Source organism: Barbatula barbatula, assembly GCF_947034865.1.
Source record: "Barbatula barbatula genome assembly, chromosome: 25".
Classification (NCBI taxonomy): Eukaryota; Metazoa; Chordata; class Actinopteri; order Cypriniformes; family Nemacheilidae; genus Barbatula; species Barbatula barbatula.
In genome coordinates this window covers 3061814-3079958 of record NC_136788.1, presented here as the reverse complement: position 1 = coordinate 3079958, position 18145 = coordinate 3061814, and the positions used below count along the sequence as shown (strand labels likewise).

General features: G+C 41.9%; 1 protein-coding gene across 1 annotated transcript in view; it reads right to left on the bottom strand.

The window, feature by feature from the left end:
* The window catches only part of wwp2 (WW domain containing E3 ubiquitin protein ligase 2), a 29905-nt gene extending 26635 nt beyond the window's left edge, over positions 1 to 3270 (bottom strand). Inside the window, exons 1-4 of the mRNA XM_079449668.1 lie at positions 3187 to 3270; positions 2492 to 2576; positions 1130 to 1286; positions 884 to 1005 (exon numbers count right to left, since the gene is read on the bottom strand). Coding sequence (XP_079305794.1) covers positions 884 to 1005; positions 1130 to 1286; positions 2492 to 2561 — 349 coding nt within the window. The 5' untranslated portion in view covers positions 2562 to 2576; positions 3187 to 3270. The remainder of the gene's footprint in view (positions 1 to 883; positions 1006 to 1129; positions 1287 to 2491; positions 2577 to 3186) is intronic.
* Positions 3271 to 18145: the final 14875 nt, after the last annotated feature.

Below are 18145 nucleotides of genomic sequence, written 5' to 3'. Positions count from 1 at the left end.
CTTGCAGGAAGTGTTTCAAAGGCAAGAAAAACTTCATAAAGACATAAAAAAATCTGAAAAAACTCACAGAATAAGTTGCGTGAAAGTTGCGTGATTTTTTGATCAAAATGTATTGTTCTAGATAATTAGTTGTGTCAATTGTGGTTTTGAAACGTCTGCTATCTCAGGAGAGAGACACCGACATACAATACAGGTTACATTTTTTTCATTGTTATTGCTCCATTCAAGTTCAAATAAAGTTAAATTGGAGGGTTATTTATTGCAGACAAAAAAAAATTTCTAATCCTTTTGAGACAGAACCGACTTCTCACCGAAAGAGTAGAAATGCTAATATTCCTAAAAAAACCTGCCATTGCTGTTTAAGAAAACTTTACTTACGGACAATGTCGGATAATGTCACTTGAAGTCTATCCTTAAACACAGTTATTGTGTAGATATTTTTGTACTATTTTTTCATGTGCACATATTTGTGTCTACAAATGTACATGTTCATACATACGTTTTTGATTTAAGATTCACAAAATGTAGATTGTCATTAGATGACTCCAGATTTAATTTAATTTATTTCAATTTCAAATTTGGCAGTATTTTACAATACATTTTACAAGAAATTGCACAGTTTTCTTAATAAAGATGTTCGTCATACTGTGAATATTTTTTCTTCGTTTTTATGCATTTCATGAATCTACAAAGCTTGACTTTAAGCAGATTAATTTAATGACTGTGTGAGTTACAGACATTCTAAACCTTAAAAGGTAAACAATAATGGATCGGTGTCGGACGATATTTGTAAGTTCGATGTCCGAATCGGATCGGCAGAGAAAAACTGGTATCGGTGCATCCCTAGTGAATACATAAGTGTTTGTGTGAGGGAAAACCTTACTCTTGCCATCATGTGTTCGTAAGGTGTCCAGTAAATCAATGGTGGCACTGCCCAAAAGCTCTTTCCTCAAAGTGTGACAACTCCACAACTTCAGATCCAGATGACTCTGAGGAGTCACGTTCCTGCAGAAAAGATTAATAATATTTGTGTTATATTAATAAATATAAAGTCATGACACAAACATGCTTATTAATACATTATTGCAAAATATATTATGCCAGCTAGGTAAACGTTAAAATGTCCTACAGTGTGAGGTCTTCATTCCACTGTAATTCCAGGTGTCCTGTGCGTTTGCCTGTTTTCTTTGTTTCACTGGTCAGGCCATCAGCGGTCACCTCCACAAACGAACTCAGACGAGAGTGACGACTGGGCAGCTTGGGTGACTGAGGCTTAGCTGAAACCACTAACAGAACGAAGCACAAGTGCCAAACCTTTAAAATATATATCACCACATTTCTATCTGCCATAGTTCTGACGTTAAACAAAGCCAGGATGAGATGCGTCAAATAAATTATAGTACTTTTATTCTGAATTAGTTTGGATTTGTTTTAATGCATGGTCAACATTACTGAAACACAAAACATTAATAAAACAAAGCATATCGCTTCATTTTGTATGTTTTAATTGTAAGCTAGATCATTTTGAAGGGACCCAAGAAACCCTTCTATACCCAGCCCTGATTGGGGGGGGTCACGTTACCTTGCCAATGGCAGTTCCTGCAAGCTGAACATATCTAACCTAAAATAAACGTATAAAGCCTTTATAAGACAACCTTCAAATCAATATTCTCCAAGACCTAAATATATATTTGTTAAAATAATAAACATTTCCTTACTACAAATGAGCATACTGTAAATAGAAATTCACTGAAAAATGAATTTAGCTACTTATCCAATTTACTAAGTTAATTCAACACAACATGATTATTTTTAACTTGAGCCCTTCGTGTTGGGACTACAAAAATAATTTTTTTGTTAAAGTTGGGCAGAGAATTTCCAGTTCCTATAAAACTGCATTCTAATTTAATCTTGTTAACCTAAGTTAAATACCTTAACCAAGCAGGTTTTTATACCAAACAAATTAAAAAGCGAATAGCATACAAATATGCACTTTTCTACATCTTTCATTTTCGCAAACATGTTTTCTGTCGAACGGCAAGTTGTGTGTATAATTCCAGATTTACTGCTTTTCGTAATTAGTATAAATTGTCTTTATTTATACATTAAAAAATGCCTTGTTTTGGTAAGGGTGATCATCAGCTCAGAAGGTGATCATGCTTTTGGGTACCCATGCACTGAAGGTCACACATGAGGTTGTATTCTGCCAAACAACTGGCTGACTCATATACAATAAATTAAGAAACCATGATTAATGAGTCCTAACATTAAAACACAGTCTAACTAGCTGCTTTCAGTTATTGTTATTATTCAGAGCACATCACCCTCTACAGGACACACAGTACACTGCAAAAACATATGGGTTGATGTGACCCATAGACTTCAAGTCAGACACAACCAATAAAACACCAGACAAAGCAATCTTGCCCATTCTGTCCAGACAGAGATTATCTTTAGATGGGGATGAATAACATGTAGTTTTGATTCTTACCTTTCAAGGTCAACTGAGATTTCTCTGTAGCCTGATCACTAACAGACTGAGAGACACTGGCAGATGCCATTATCACATCACAGCCCTGAAACACAGTTATGATGACCATTTTATGTTCATATTGTACATACTGTATAAAATGTAAAACATCAATTACTGTCAAATAATTACAAATCAGTGCCGTATGCGCGTGTGTGTGATTAAATATTAACACACAAACACAACGATTTTACATCTAAACAAGTCCAAACAACAAAAGGCTCATTATTACGGGCTCATTTTGTCAACATAAACAGTTCACCAACCAGTCATAACGTAAAAATTATGATTATTTAGTGTTAACAACGTTAAAGGGTCACTCTGTGCTTCGTAAGAACGTCATGATAAAAGATGTAGCAACACACTCAGAAAACACGTCTGACAGTCATTAATATATGGCACTGACAATGTTAAACAGATGAGCTCCAATCAGTTTACAGAAGCTTCGGCTCATCAAAACATCTTATTTATTTATCTAACTATAGAGTTTAACATCAGACTACACTAGAACAACTGTGGTCGTTTCTCCACGTACAAGACATGTACAGTACACTGTTAGGTTTAATACAATTTAACGCGATGTATGATGCGCTTATGGTATTTTAATAGCCAGAAATTAAACTGTGGACGTGGTGACGAAATGTTTTTATTCTTACCTTTCTATCTTCCGTAAGTCTGTAAAATGCTAACTGTCATTTCCGCTTTAATGTCACGGTCACGTGACTGCCAGATAGACACGCGCAGCGTTGAGTCACGGGTGCCCGTGCGGGCCATTAAACATCAAATACAAAGTGCGTTTTTAAAGTATTTTCTTAATGGCTCTAGCAACATTCACGAAAGCGCAATTAACCTTTTGTTGTTTTTGTTTTAGCAAATGTTTCAAAAGTATGTTTTGTTATACGCAGAGTTTGGTTCCAGAATGAGATAACTCAAAATATTCAAAAATCATGTTTTTTCAGCTGCATTTTTTTGAATCAAAACAAACCAACCTCAGTTTGATTGATATAAATTTGAATGCACAAATGAAAATATGATTTCTGAATTTTTTTGTAGTTTTCACATTTTGGGACCAAACTCTTCATATGTGGATTATAATATATAATTATTCACTACTGCATAGGTTCATACACAAAACATGCCATTATTTAAAGCTCAATAGCATTTACAGGGAATGACCAACAGTCACGAAACCATCTCAGGCATCGCTATCTCATGAGGCAATGACTTTGGAGGCAGCGTTTAGGCATGAAGGCAGCTCAGAGAACCACGCTCGGCCTTCAGTCGCACCGTAATGGAATTCTTTTTGCAATATAAAAAGAGGTCGCCTTTGTGATAAATAATCAAATATTTTAAAACTACATTAGCAATATCTCGATAGAAATGTAGTGAAAATTTGTGAAAAGAGAAAATATAACTTTATTTCCACAAAAACTGTGCTATAGCAGCTTTCTTGGCCGCCATTAATTTTTTTTAACTCGACCCTGCTCAACCAATCACATTCCTAGCGGGAGCACACCCATAGAACATTGTGGGACATTGACTACAGCGAAGGATACATCTATGCTGCCTTGAAAAACTGACCTGATGGAGGTATCTCAGGAGACAGGAAGTAAAGCAAACATTGGGGCTGTGTCAAAATTCGGGGGCTGTGTCCTTTGAAGGCTGCATTTTAAGACCAATCCCCTCAGTGAAGCGCGACTGAAGGCAGGTAAGGCTGTACCGATTCAAAGGTTACTTGGACCTTATTTCCGCAGGTTTTTAAGGATAGAACGAATGTATCTTTCACAGCTTTGGCTATCCCGAGATTCATTGCGTGCTTGTAACAGCTTGAAAATGTTAAATAATCTATCAAAACTTTAGTCAAATAAAAGTATGTCATTCACAAATATGGGCCATTTCAGTGTTTTAATATCATACATGATGTTGTTAATTAATATTATTGGTGCATTGTTGTGTTTTACCTTTCTAAGGTTGTTTAATTTAATATACTGTTGGGCTGTTTTAATCTACATAAACGTGTCATATTCTCTCAAATAAAATATAAATATAAATTTTCTGGCTCCATATTTGTTTAATAAAGTCAGTAACGTCTCTGCTGTGTCCAGGTGACACAAATCATGCAATAGGCCCTTTTCACAATGATATCATTCAACTTCCGTTTTGCCATCGCACTAGAATTTGACAACATTGACTGAAAATATAAGTAGTCAAGACATCGGTAAGATTATTACTGTGTTTAGTATCAGGCATGTTAATATTACGTAACGTTATTGACTGACAGAACACCTTTTTATCCTAGCACCTTCGCTAACGCAAAAAGAAAGAATGAAACAGGTACTGTTCAACAAAGAATTTGTATCCTTTATCAAGCTTTTGATCTTGTCGTTAGCGACTTGTCATCTAGCCGTATTTGTGGCAGGTGTGCAAGAGACGTTCTGTAAACTCCATTCTGAGGCGCTAGCGGAAGTAACAATACACTGCTTCATGGCAGAACGGAAGATGCGTGACGTCATGTGAAAAGGGCCTGTTAGGAAATCCTCCACGAGGCTGGGCCGTCTCAATTCAGGTTGCTTCTTGGACTTTTGAGGGCGCGTGCTTTTGAAAACAGTTTGGATTCAGACGTGCTTTGATTGATTCCTACCTAGCATTTTAGAGCTTTCGGACGCAGCCCACATCAATCCATCAATGGGTTATATGTACACGTTACTTACGAGTTTCACAAGAACCTTAGGTAGTTGGGGACACTTAAAGCAGAGAGAAATGGGAAACTGGGAACATAGTTAAATTTAGCCGATGCTGTACATTGTGGAATACCGCAGTGATATTTAAGATTCTCTTATATAAAATCGTAAACATGCAAATGCTTAAATCACACACTACATTAGGGTTATCATTCCAGTGGACGCATGCATCACATGATCCGCTCATCTAGAAGCGGAAGTAAACATAGTGTATATGTTGTGACATGAGGACATCTAGTGGTAGTATGGGGTTATGTCAACTGGTGGTCATGCAGGGGGGACATTTTGGTTTTGGAAGCAGTTAGATAAAGAAGCAGCAGCAGCTTGAGTCTGTAGAAAATGTTATTTTTACCTCAGTGGTAAGGGCATTGTGTTAACAACGCAAGGTTGTGGGTTCATCCCAGGGGATTGCAGATACTTATGTATAAATGTATAGGATAATGCAATATAAGTCGCTTTGGATAAAAGCGTCTGCCAAATACATAAATGTAAATATAATACCTGGCATTTATGCGCCCTTGAAGGGCCCTTTGTGGAGGGGACGCCATTTGTAGGTGCGTTCCAATCAAAATTGTACACCTCAATCCCTTAACAAAGGGCCCTATCAGAAGTCTGTTAGCGAAGGATACATGCAGGTTGTGGCTAGAAGGGATACAGTTACAGCCGGAAGTGATGCAAAATTTCGCCATCAAATAATTATAAATTACATTAACTAATGCCTACATCTACCCCAACCCTAAACCTAACCTTACATTCATAAAAAAACAATAATTTAACTGTTGTCTGTGTGACAAAAATTATGCGGTATTCAAGTGCATATGCCCAATGGAGGTAGCTGTATCCTTTCTAGTCAAAACATTGAGTTATGCATATAAGTACTGTTCCCAGAAGGAGGAAAACGAGTTACAAACACATGGGATATCACACTCTCGCGCCATCTGCAGAAGACAACGTGAGCGGGTCTTCCTGCCCACAGCATATAAATGCAGTCGCTTACGTCATTCCTGGCCTGAAACCCCTGCGGACGTAGGGAGACGGCGCTGGTCTGCTGAACCTCCTCAGCATTGAACCCCTCAGGGACTCCGCCTGCTTTTTAGAATCCTCCAACCTCTCTTGAAACATGCCGAGGCCTTTGCCAAATAGCCCGGACGAGGATATCGGGGCACTGAGGAACGCAATCCTATCTCATTCAGGCAGGTTCACAAGGGCCAGTCAGAGATGACCTTGCGCCACCATCAACTTTCGTTGACCAAGGTGCCGTACAATCGATCAAAACAACACACCAACAAAAGAATAAAAATCAACAAGCCATAAACAGCCTGATAATATTTCCTATGGTAAATTATAGCATAGAGATAAATAAACAAAGCCCAACCCATTGCAATTAAAAGCCAACAAGAAAAAATGGGTTTTGAGTTTTTATTTAAACTCATGCATTGTTACAACAGATCTAACATGAACATGAGGCTATTCCAGAGCAATAGCAAAGGCCTGATCTCTTCTGGTTTTTAATTTAGCATGAGGCAGATAGCTTGATAAGTCTGCAGTAAGGACACAGAGCTCAAATCTCTGGCCATGCATTCTTGTTCGCTTTAAACACTGCCCAGTTGCTTAAAGGAGAAGCGGGGCCATCCCGATTGTTCTCAGAGCAGATCGGGTGGTGTAAAATTTGATCTAATCAAGAAACCAAATTTAGATTCAAATGAACTAGGAAACTATAGACCGATTTCAAATCTCCCATACCTGTCTAAAATTCTAGAAAAAGAAGTGTCCACTCAGTTGTGCTCTTTCTTACAAAATAACGACATACACGAAAAATTTCAGTCAGGCTTTAGACTGCATCATAGCACTGAAACTGCGCTCGTTAAAATTACAAACGACCTGCTTACAGAATCAGATAAAGGTAACATCTCACTCCTGGTCCTGCTTGACCTTAGTGCTGCGTTCGATACCGTAGACCATAACATACTTCTAGATCGCTTACACAATTATACCTGTATTGAGGGACAGACACTACAATGGTTCAGATCGTACTTGTCAGACAGACATCAATTTGTCAATTTAAATGGGGAATCATCAAATCTAACGCAAGTAAATTATGGATTACCTGTAATTTCCTTCTTTTAAATTCTAATAAAACCGAAATATTACTTATCAGACCAAAGATACGCAATCCAAATATTTCTGATTATAAACTGCAAGTTGAAGGATGTACTGTTACTGCAACAAATACAGTAAAAGATCTAGGCGTTATATTAGACAGCAACCTGTCATTTCGAAATCACATCTCAAATGTCACAAAAACAGCCTTTTTGCACCTAAGAAATGTTGCCAAGTTACAAAATATTCTATGTGTTGCTGACGCGGAGAAGCTTATTCATGCATTTATGACCTCAAGACTTGACTACTGTAATGCGCTACTTAGTGGTTGTCCTGCATCATCAATAAACAAACTACAGTTAGTTCAGAATGCAGCTGCCAGAGTTCTAACCAGGTCCAGGAAATACGATCACATAACCCCAATTTTATCAACCCTTCACTGGCTACCCATTAAGTATCGTATTGTTCTTTTAATCACTTATAAAGCCTTAAAGGGTTTAGCCCCTACCTACCTAACAGAGCTTCTATCACACTACAACCCATCACGCTCTCTAAGATCTCAAAACTCAGGACTTTTGATAATACCTAGAATAACTAAATCCACCAAAGGGGGTTGAGCTTTCTCATACGTAGCACCTAAACTCTGGAATAGCCTTCCTGATATTATTCGAGGATCAGACACACTCGCCCAATTTAAATCTAGATTAAAGACGCATCTTTTCAGCCAAGCATTCACTTAATGCAAAATACGCTAAATAAACCACCAGGAGATGCTGACATTAGATATTATTTACTAGGTCTTTTTTATAACAAGTTAAACTATTCATGTACTGTGTTAGACGTTTTTTTTCTTTTTTTTTCTTTTTCCCCCTATAAAGCTGCTTTGGAACAATGCAAATTGTGAAATGCGCTTGTTAAATTTCAGGTTCCTTTCGAACACTAAATCTCATTTACACTTTCTGTGTTTTGGATCACCATATGTAGCCGGTCAATTTAGGCGTTATTTTTTATTTTTTTTATATATGCAATAAGAAATGTAATGTAGACTGTTAACTTCAACAAAACTTGTTTTCTATGTACTATTTGCAGTTGTTCCTATCGAGAGTTCCTATCGATTGTTGTATGTGGGGCCTTAATTAGTGGGACACCTAAGGAAATTATATCGCTTCTCCTTTTAGCGCTCGCGCTCAGACGCATGGTGCATGCGAGCAGGGAAGCGGAGGAATGAGAGAGTAGGCCTTCTGGTATGTCCCTAATTGTGCCTCATTACTCTGTTTAAGCGCTCGCGCGCAGACGCATGGTGCATGCGAGCAGGGAAGCGGAGGGTGAATAAACAACATAGAGCAACATCACTTCAGTCATCGTGTGGTCGTGTTTCCATGGTGTCCTGTGGTTACCACTTGAAGTCTGCTACATAAAACTGGTGCCGTGACCCGGATCCACTTGGTCAGCTGCAGCCGATCGCCGGGGTCTAGCAGTGTGCTGTGACGTGTTCTGCGTGGCCAGAGGATCTACCCAGCAGATTTTCAAGTGACTCTATTCAAACATTTGCACACACACGTGTTTACCTGTCCACCGTGAAGATCCACATAAATCCAGACTGTGTCGTACACTGTACACGCATGCGCATATCGGACATTTGCATATACTGGACGTTGACATTCACATTTACGTTCCTTTGAAGACTGAGAGTTCTTCTTAAATTCTATATTTTCATTGAGTGTTTTGCATATCTGTAACCACTGCATATTTACATGTTTCACAAAGTTGTGTTAACTGATTAATTTGGGTTTTAATTTTGTGGTACCATTCAAAATGGCCGGAAGAGGTAGAGACACTTCTGATGTATTCACCCCATTTGCTGGGAGGGGTAGAGGTCTGTATAGTGTTAGAGAGAACACAGGAGCCGTACCAAAACTGTTATTCCCAAGTACTTTGTCAGAGCCAGAAGTAAATCCTCATCCAGAGTTGGCACAGCCAACGTGTTCCACTCCATCTGATCCCAGCCCTAATGTCACACAGCAGCTACGAGAGTTAATAGGAGAGTTGGGTAGTCAGATTGGTGAGTCCATAATCAGCCATTTGCTAGCCAGTCAGAGTGTAGTCAACCCGCTACCCATAAGTCCACCAGAGCCCAAGAATGTGCTCCAATCTGAGTCCCCCAAAGTCAACTTTATAGTGAGGTCCGACATCAAAGAGCCACCCATGTTCAAGGGAGACACGAGTGACAAGTACACAGTCCAAGAGTGGATAGATGTTATGGAACTGTACTTGCAGAAAAGCAGTTGCCCCGAAGCGGAAAAAGCTGACACTGTCGTGAGTCACCTCCTAGGAAGGGCTAAAAATATTATCAAAGTGGGACTAAAAAGCACAGCTTCTTCTAGTCCAGCTAGGGTCGAGAAAATTTATGACATGTTGAGACACTACTTTAGCGATCACCCTGTGTCACTTTTGCCATTGGCAGATTTCTACGCAACACAGCCTAAAGCTAAGGAAAGCCCTGTAGACTATTGGGTGAGATTGAACTCAGCAGCTGAACGAGCCAATGGTCATTTAGAACGTAGTGGGGGTAACATGGAGAACATGAGTGCAGAAGTAGCCATGATGTTCATACGAAACTGTCCTGACCCAGAACTGTCTAGTGTATTTAAATGCAGACCCATGAGCAAATGGTCAGTCGAAGAGATACAGGAGGCTATTGATGAACATCAGAGGGAAAGTCAGCCTTGTAGAGTTCCCAGAGCAGTTATGCCTCGTACCTTGCAAGTATCTGCAGCTACCGCAGTCCCTAGCACTGAAGCCGTGGAAAGTGGAATCACTGCTATCAATGCCGTAGCATGCACCCCAAGTAGTCATCCTAAGACCAGTGATGCAGCCAATCCTGATGCATTAGAACGTGTCCTCAGCATGTTAGAGAGAGTGCTTGAACGGACTAGTCAGCCGGCACATAGTCCCTCAAGGCCCTTCCAAACACAGGGAGCTCGCATTCTGTCTTGTCGCGTCTGTGGGGACACCGCACACTCCACTCGCTCACACTGCATGCGAGAGAAGCGGTGCCTTGTCTGCATGAGGGTTGGACACCAGCGTAGAGACTGTCCTAGCGTTACAGAACCAGCTTCCCAGCCGAATATGGTGCCTCACACTCAGGAAAACTACCCTGCTCGCATTGGGGAGGGGACTATGTGAGCGAGAAAGATGAAACCCTCAGCAGCAAAGATGAACTTCTGATGTATGAAGAGAGCTGCAAAGCAATTCCTGATAAAAATGTCCTATACCAAAATGTGATGAAGTTGGAAAGAGCTGACAGTCTGTTTTACACGGATGTTGTTGTTTCAGGGGCCCAAGTTACATTACGTGCGCTGCTTGACAGTGGGTCAATGGCCTGCACCATGAATGTGGAGGCCGAACGCAAGCTGAAGAATGCAGGAGCTGTGCTCACACCTACTGAAATGCGTCCTGATATCGTCCTTGTTGGTTGCGGTGGTGTCAGCATTCAGCCTGAGAGTATTTACCAGCTTGAAATTGAAGTGTATGGACATGCAGTTAGTGTTCCCACTTTGGTAGTTCCTGGTCAGCGAGACGAAATGATCTTGGGCACTAATGTTATCAAGTACATCGTCAGTCAGATGAAGAGCACACACGGGTATTGGCGTGTCCTAAATCGACCTGAAAGTTCAGGAAATGAAGAAATTATGCAGTTTCTGGACATGTTGTCTGGCCTCCACCGGTGGAAAGGCACTGAAATGCCCAGCAAGATTGGAACGGCCAAGCTCACCCAAGCCGTAGTGCTGTGTCCTCAACAAGAACACCTCGTCTGGGGACGGCTACCTGCTACTGCACCTGTTTCTGAGGGAAGTGCTGTCCTTGTTGAACCCGTAAAGTCACAGTCACATAAGAACATTGTCATTGGGCGGGTGGTAGCATCCATGAGTGACGACAGATGGATACCAGTCAAGGTGCTGAATACTACAGATAAGCCCATAACATTGCGGAGGAACACCAAGTTGGCTGACGTATTCCCTTGTGTAGCTCTGGAGGACTTGGACATCGGTCCCCAGAATCTAGCCAGTTATGAGCTGAAAGTCATGACCCAAACTACAGGTATTTCAGCCGCTGACAGTGGGATCCCTGATTCAAGTCTCTGCGAAAGACTGAGCAAACTCGGTCTAAGCGACCTTGATGTTGAGTCTTGCGAGGTGTCATCACATTGGAAGGAACAACTTGTGCAGCTAATATGCAAATATGAGGACGTGTTTTCAAAGAGTAAACTAGATTGTGGCAAGGCAAAGGATTTCTCTCACCGAATACATCTTGCAGATAGTCGCCCCTTTAGACTACCTTACCGACGTGTGCCACCAGCACATTACCACAAGCTCAGACATGTTCTTTCAGAAATGGAGGAGCTTGAGATAATTCGTAAATCCTCTAGTGAGTGGGCCTCCCCGCTGGTGCTCGTCTGGAAGAAAAGCGGAGACTTACGCATTTGTGTTGACTATCGATGGCTGAATGCCCTTACCACTAAAGATGCCCACCCTTTGCCACACCAGGCAGATTGTTTGGCTGCACTTGGCGGCAATGCCATATTCAGTGCTATGGATCTTACCTCAGGATTCTACAATATAGAAATGGCGGAGGAAGATAAAACATTCACTGCGTTTACAACACCAATGGGACTCTATGAGTTCAACCGGCTCCCTCAAGGTTTGTGCAACAGTCCTGCAAGCTTTATGCGTCTCATGATGGGCATTTTCGGGGACCAGAACTTCCTTACCATACTCTGCTATCTGGATGACCTTCTAGTATTTGCACCAAACGAGAGTGTGATGATGGAGAGACTTGAGCTGGTGTTCAGCCGCCTGAGAACACATGGTCTAAAACTTGCCCCAAAAAAGTGCCACCTGTTACGTCGGAGTGTACGGTTCTTGGGTCATGTGATTGATGAGAGAGGGGTAACGGCAGACCCCGACAAAGTTCAAGCCATTACAGCGATAACCGAAACTGATCTTATGATGGAAGATGGGGTGACACCGTCTCAAAAAAAGATAAAGTCGTTCCTGGGTATGGTCATGTTTTATCAGCGATTCATACAGAACTGCTCTAGCATAGCTAAACCCTTGTTCGCACTGACCGCTGCACCGAGGGGAGGAAAGGGTAATGGAAAAAAGCCATCTGCCTTCAGGAAGCTGAACCCAAGTGACTGGAGGAGGGAACAGCGTGACTCCTTCAATCAGCTAAAGTCAGCCCTTTTGGAGTCCGTGGTGCTTGCACACCCGGATTTCAACCGGCCATTCATCCTGTCAACAGACGCCTCATTGGATGGATTGGGCGCTGTACTTTCTCAAGTCCAAGAAGGAGAAACTAGAGCACGTCCTGTCGCTTTCGCAAGTAAGGCTCTTTCACGTGCCCAAAGCAATTACCCTGCTCATCGTCTGGAGTTCCTGGCCTTAAAGTGGTCTGTCTGTGATAAGTTCAGCCACTGGCTGAAAGGCCATTCCTTCGCTGTCTGGACAGATAATAACCCATTAACTTACATCTTGACAAAGCCAAGGCTCGATGCGTGTGAACAGAGGTGGGTCGCCAAGTTGGCACCGTATGACTTTAGTATCCAGTACATCCCCGGGAACAAGAACGTGGTGGCAGATGCCATGAGTCGACAACCTTTCGTCCAAGGACGTGCAAGTCGGAGGTTGGTAACAGAACCTTACGCGAGACTGTTGGAGGAGGCTAATCACTTAAAAGAAGACGTAGTACAGCACGCTTTCAGAATCAGTGCTATGGGTCAGAGTGTCGAATCCCCATTCTCTGACCAAGGGACAACCTGTGTCTCGTTCTCCTCAGATGAAGTGTCCGCCATACTGACAAACCAGGTAGAGTGGAATGCAGGGCCAAAGGGAGAAGTGCATTATTGGCTGGCTCAAGATGTGCACAATTTGGTTCCAGCTGGTCAAAGTGCATTGCCAGTATTTACACTGAGAGAGCTTCAGGATAAACAGTTAGAAGATCCTGTTTTGGCTCAAGTTCTTTCTTATGTTTCCCGTGGCAGGAGGCCATCAAGACGCGAGAGGACAAAAGATTCGCTAAAAATCCTGAAGACTCTTAAACAGTGGGAGAGGTTGAAAATGTTGGATGGAGTTTTGTATCGTGTGTGCAAAGACCAGCTAAAAGGAAAGAAACGTTGGCAGTACGTCGTCCCAGCCTCACTTACCCAACAAGTCCTGCAAGGAGTACATGACAATGCCGGTCACCAGGGCCAGGCCAGAACACTTCATTTGACCAGGGAAAGATTCTTTTGGGTTGGCATGGAGCGAGATGTCAGAGAGTATGTCAGATCCTGTAAGCGCTGCGTGGTGAGCAAGACACCTGAGCCTGAAGCAAGAGCCCCGCTCGAGAGTGTTAGGACAACCAGGCCTCTAGAGCTGGTGTGTATAGACTTTTGGTCTGCAGAGGACTGCAAGGGTGGAAGTGTTGATGTGTTGGTGATCACAGACCATTTCACCAAGATGGCACACGCCTTTGCATGCAGCAATCAATCCGCCAAGCAAGTAGCTCGCCAACTGTGGGACAGATACTTCTGCATCTATGGGTTCCCAGAGAGGATCCATTCAGACCAGGGTGCAAACTTTGAGAGTGAACTGATCCAGGAGTTGATGCAGATTGCAGGGGTCAAGAAGTCGAGGACGACGGCTTACCATCCCATGGGGAACGGTCACACTGAGCGGTTTAATCGCACGCTAGGCAGTATGATACGAGCCTTACCCCCAAGAGTTAAGCAAAAGTGGCCTCAGATGTTACAAACGCTGACATTCACCTATAATTGCACCGCTCATGAGTCAACGGGTTACGCACCATTCTATCTGATGTATGGAAGGATCCCTCGTCTGCCAATAGATGTTATGTTCCATAGTGTTGGAAGAGATGACAATATCACAGACTATGTCAGCTACGTTGCAAAAATGAGAGATGATCTCAAGGAGGCACTTAACCTTGCTCAGGCTAATGCTAGTGCAAGTCAGCAACGACAGACTGAATTCTACAATAGGAGGGTAAAGGGATGTGACATTGAGGAAGGAGACAGAGTGCTGTTAGCCAACAAGGGTGAGAGAGGACGGAGGAAATTGGCTGATAAGTGGGAATCGGTGCCCTATGTGGTGGTTTCTAAAGACCCCCGATGCCACACCTATCGTGTTAAGAATATCAGTACGGGTCGAGAGAAGGTAGTACACCGTAACCTCATGTTGCAAGCCAACTTTCTGCCTCTTGAGGAAGGAGAAAATGAAGAGGAGTCTTTCCATGATGATTCACTAGCCAGCCGGGAGCAGTCAGATGAGGCTTTGACACAGAATTCTGCACTGGGGAGCAGCCTCCCTGAAACAGAGCGTACTGTTGAATGGGTGGCTTCATTACCTGACGCAGATGATTCGATGGAGGGACGATTGGATGCAGGAGGACAGGAGAACGTAATGGATTCTGGAGAGCCTGAGCGTGTATCAGACAACCTGGACACAGGGTCTGAAATTAATTTACCTCAGTCCGACTCCCAAATCATCCCATCAAATCTTACAGACTCTCAAGACCAAGTACGTGCGGGTGACGCAATACCCAGTGCTAGAGAGCAGCTAAGATCCACCAGCACCATGTCCATCTCTAGCGCACCCCCTGATGTGTCTGAAATAGTGACCCAGGTACGAACACGGGTTGGTAGGTTAGTTAGACCTGTAAACAGACTGATTCAAATTATGACTCAGAGAACAACTCACAACGCAGTTAAAGATGTTTCTAAGTCCTTTTTATTTTAAGAGGTTTTAAGTTCTGTGGGTCTAGTAAAACGAATGGGTGGCAACAAAAAAAAATGTAATTTAAGTCACATTGAGTGGTGTATAAGGCACCTCTTGAGCAAGAGAATATCTGAGAGCCTGATCAACTTTCTTATGTTCTTTTTCCCGTGAGTGTTGGGAAACATGAATGTTGTGTAATCGAATGGTGTTGTCATGCCGTCAAGAATTGTGTTGCTCCTTTATTCAATACCAAGGTGTAAGCTCAAGTTTTGTTGAGTTAAGGGGGAAGTATGTAGCCGGTCAATTTAGGCGTTATTTTTTATTTTTTTTATATATGCAATAAGAAATGTAATGTAGACTGTTAACTTCAACAAAACTTGTTTTCTATTTGCAGTTGTTCCTATCGAGAGTTCCTATCGATTGTTGTATGTGGGGCCTTAATTAGTGGGACACCTAAGGAAATTATATCGCTTCTCCTTTAAGCGCTCGCGCTCAGACGCATGGTGCATGCGAGCAGGGAAGCGGAGGAATGAGAGAGTAGGCCTTCTGGTATGTCCCTAATTGTGCCTCATTACTCTGTTTAAGCGCTCGCGCGCAGACGCATGGTGCATGCGAGCAGGGAAGCGGAGGGTGAATAAACAACATAGAGCAACATCACTTCAGTCATCGTGTGGTCGTGTTTCCATGGTGTCCTGTGGTTACCACTTGAAGTCTGCTACACATTAAAATCTCAAATCATAAATATGTTGGATGTTGTAAGAGAATTCTTCTGCAGATCTGGGAGCACAAAACGAGACACAGAGAAGCATCAAGCTTTTGAACTCATTTATTTAAGGGAAGACACGTCTTTATATAATGCACAGTACGACAACCGTTACAACCAAATAAGGTATAGAATTAAAGTAAAATCTGGCCCAGGATCCTGTAGTCTGAGCTAGGACTTACTGGAAATCACGTGACATTTTTTTAAATCTGTTTAACCAAATCACAAGAGTCATCTCAATAAACTTCATGAAACGCAACAGAACTTTTAAAAGCACAAACGATTTATATTCAAATATAAACTCACATTGCTAGTCAGGCAGGGAACACAATCTACTTAACATTTCAATGTAATATTCCTCCAAATGTATGTACAGATATGTAACAGAATAATGAAAGTGTTTTGCATATTGTACTTTAACCAGTGTTTAAAATTGAAGCCAAAGAGATGTCGGTTTTGCCTGTTGTTGATAAATACCAGTTGTGAATTATCCCAACATGCTTACGCAATCATGTCACAGGAAAATAAGTGAACAGTGTCCCAATGTGAAGTGAGCAAGGGTCCTTACCAGTACCCCAACCTGTGTACACAATATACTGATATACTGGCAGTGCCTCCCCTCCCCCTCGAAAATAATAGAATGAGAATATTATTAACAGTTCAGAAATAGAATAGGACAGCAGATATAACGTATTGAGCTAAATATGAGATAAATCAGCGTGTACAACAGTGTGAAACAGAGACCCCGCTCGAAAGAATTCCAAAGGGAGGCAGCGTTTCTCTTGCCTCCTCTAAGCTCATTGACTTTACATATACCCGCTAAAGCGTGCCGTGAGTTTGTGTGGGGGTAATTGAAAAGAATGGAGAAAGTCACGTGAGAGGAGGAAATGCCTCCAACGGGCTATGATTGGATTAACTCATCAGCGAGGTCCCGCCTTCCTGCTCGTCTTCGTCATACATTTTAAACTGAGGACGCTAAATTAGATTGAACGTTAATTAAATTGTTTTATTAGTTGTATTAACTGGAGTTTAGGATTCGTGTCGGAGATAGCGGAGGCAGAGGAGTTATCGATTGTTGACAGAATATTACGTGGTTCAGATTTGTTCAAAAACTTTTGCTTGTGATCAGGCTTGCTCAGGATAGCAGCAAGGCTAAAGTAAGTCACATCTATTTGATTTGATCTCTTAAATGCTTTGAGTATTTCTGGGACTGCTAATAATTAAATTGATGGTATTGGTAATGATGTTATTCTTATATAGGAAATCCCAAATGTTCCAGAAAAAGATGAAGGTGGTGTTGATGTACCTTTTCCCAAAGCAGGGAAAATAAAAAACTAAAAAAATCTGAAGTACATACTGTATTGAACTTGTAATAATTAAAAGGAATTTTTCACACATATATACTGAAATGACACTGGTTTTCTGACAATCGCACTTGTTAATAGTGCAGAGATGAACAAAAATGACATGGGTAGAAATCTGCCTCCTCATTTTTTAAGTCCACCGCACCACACTGCCGTTGATATAACATCCATCACTAAAATGCTGTGAACAAACACACCTCCAACTTCTCTCGGGTGGACACGCCGGCAGAGCTGCATCAGAGACACTGGCAGCTGCAATATCTTCATGCGGGGACCACTGGATGGGACTGACAATCAGTTTTGCCATAAGAACGGCCAGAGGATGTTCATGATGATCAATGGGTGCATGGAGGCATGAGAGGGCATCTGCTTTGGTGTTTTTGGTACCTGGAAGGTAGGAGATGGTGAACTGGGTGTGCCAAGAGTGGGGCTGATGTAAATGCTTCCTGGAGGCTGAGGCTCCTGGTGTCCAGGACAGAGACTTGGGATTGTTTTTCAGGAGGTTAGTGTGTGGTGCAGTGATGGAACTGTACAATTCTGTATTCTGTACAAAGCGTCTGTAGAAGTTTGAGAACCCAAGGAATCTTTCAGACTATTCGATAGTTTTGGGGATGGGCCAGCCCTGGAGTGCTTCCACCTTCTTCAAGTCCATCTGGTAACCAAGGAACTGGATGGTTGACTGAGAAATGTGCACTTCTCTGCCTTTAGATTTATATTTATATTTATGCATTTGGCAGACGCTTTTATCCAAAGTGACTTACATTGCATTATCCTATACATTTACAACAGTGCAAAACAGTATGCAAACGGTGGCGAGGAACTCCAAACTCCATTGGAGGAGAAAAAAACCTCTAACCAGGGGATTCCAGTTC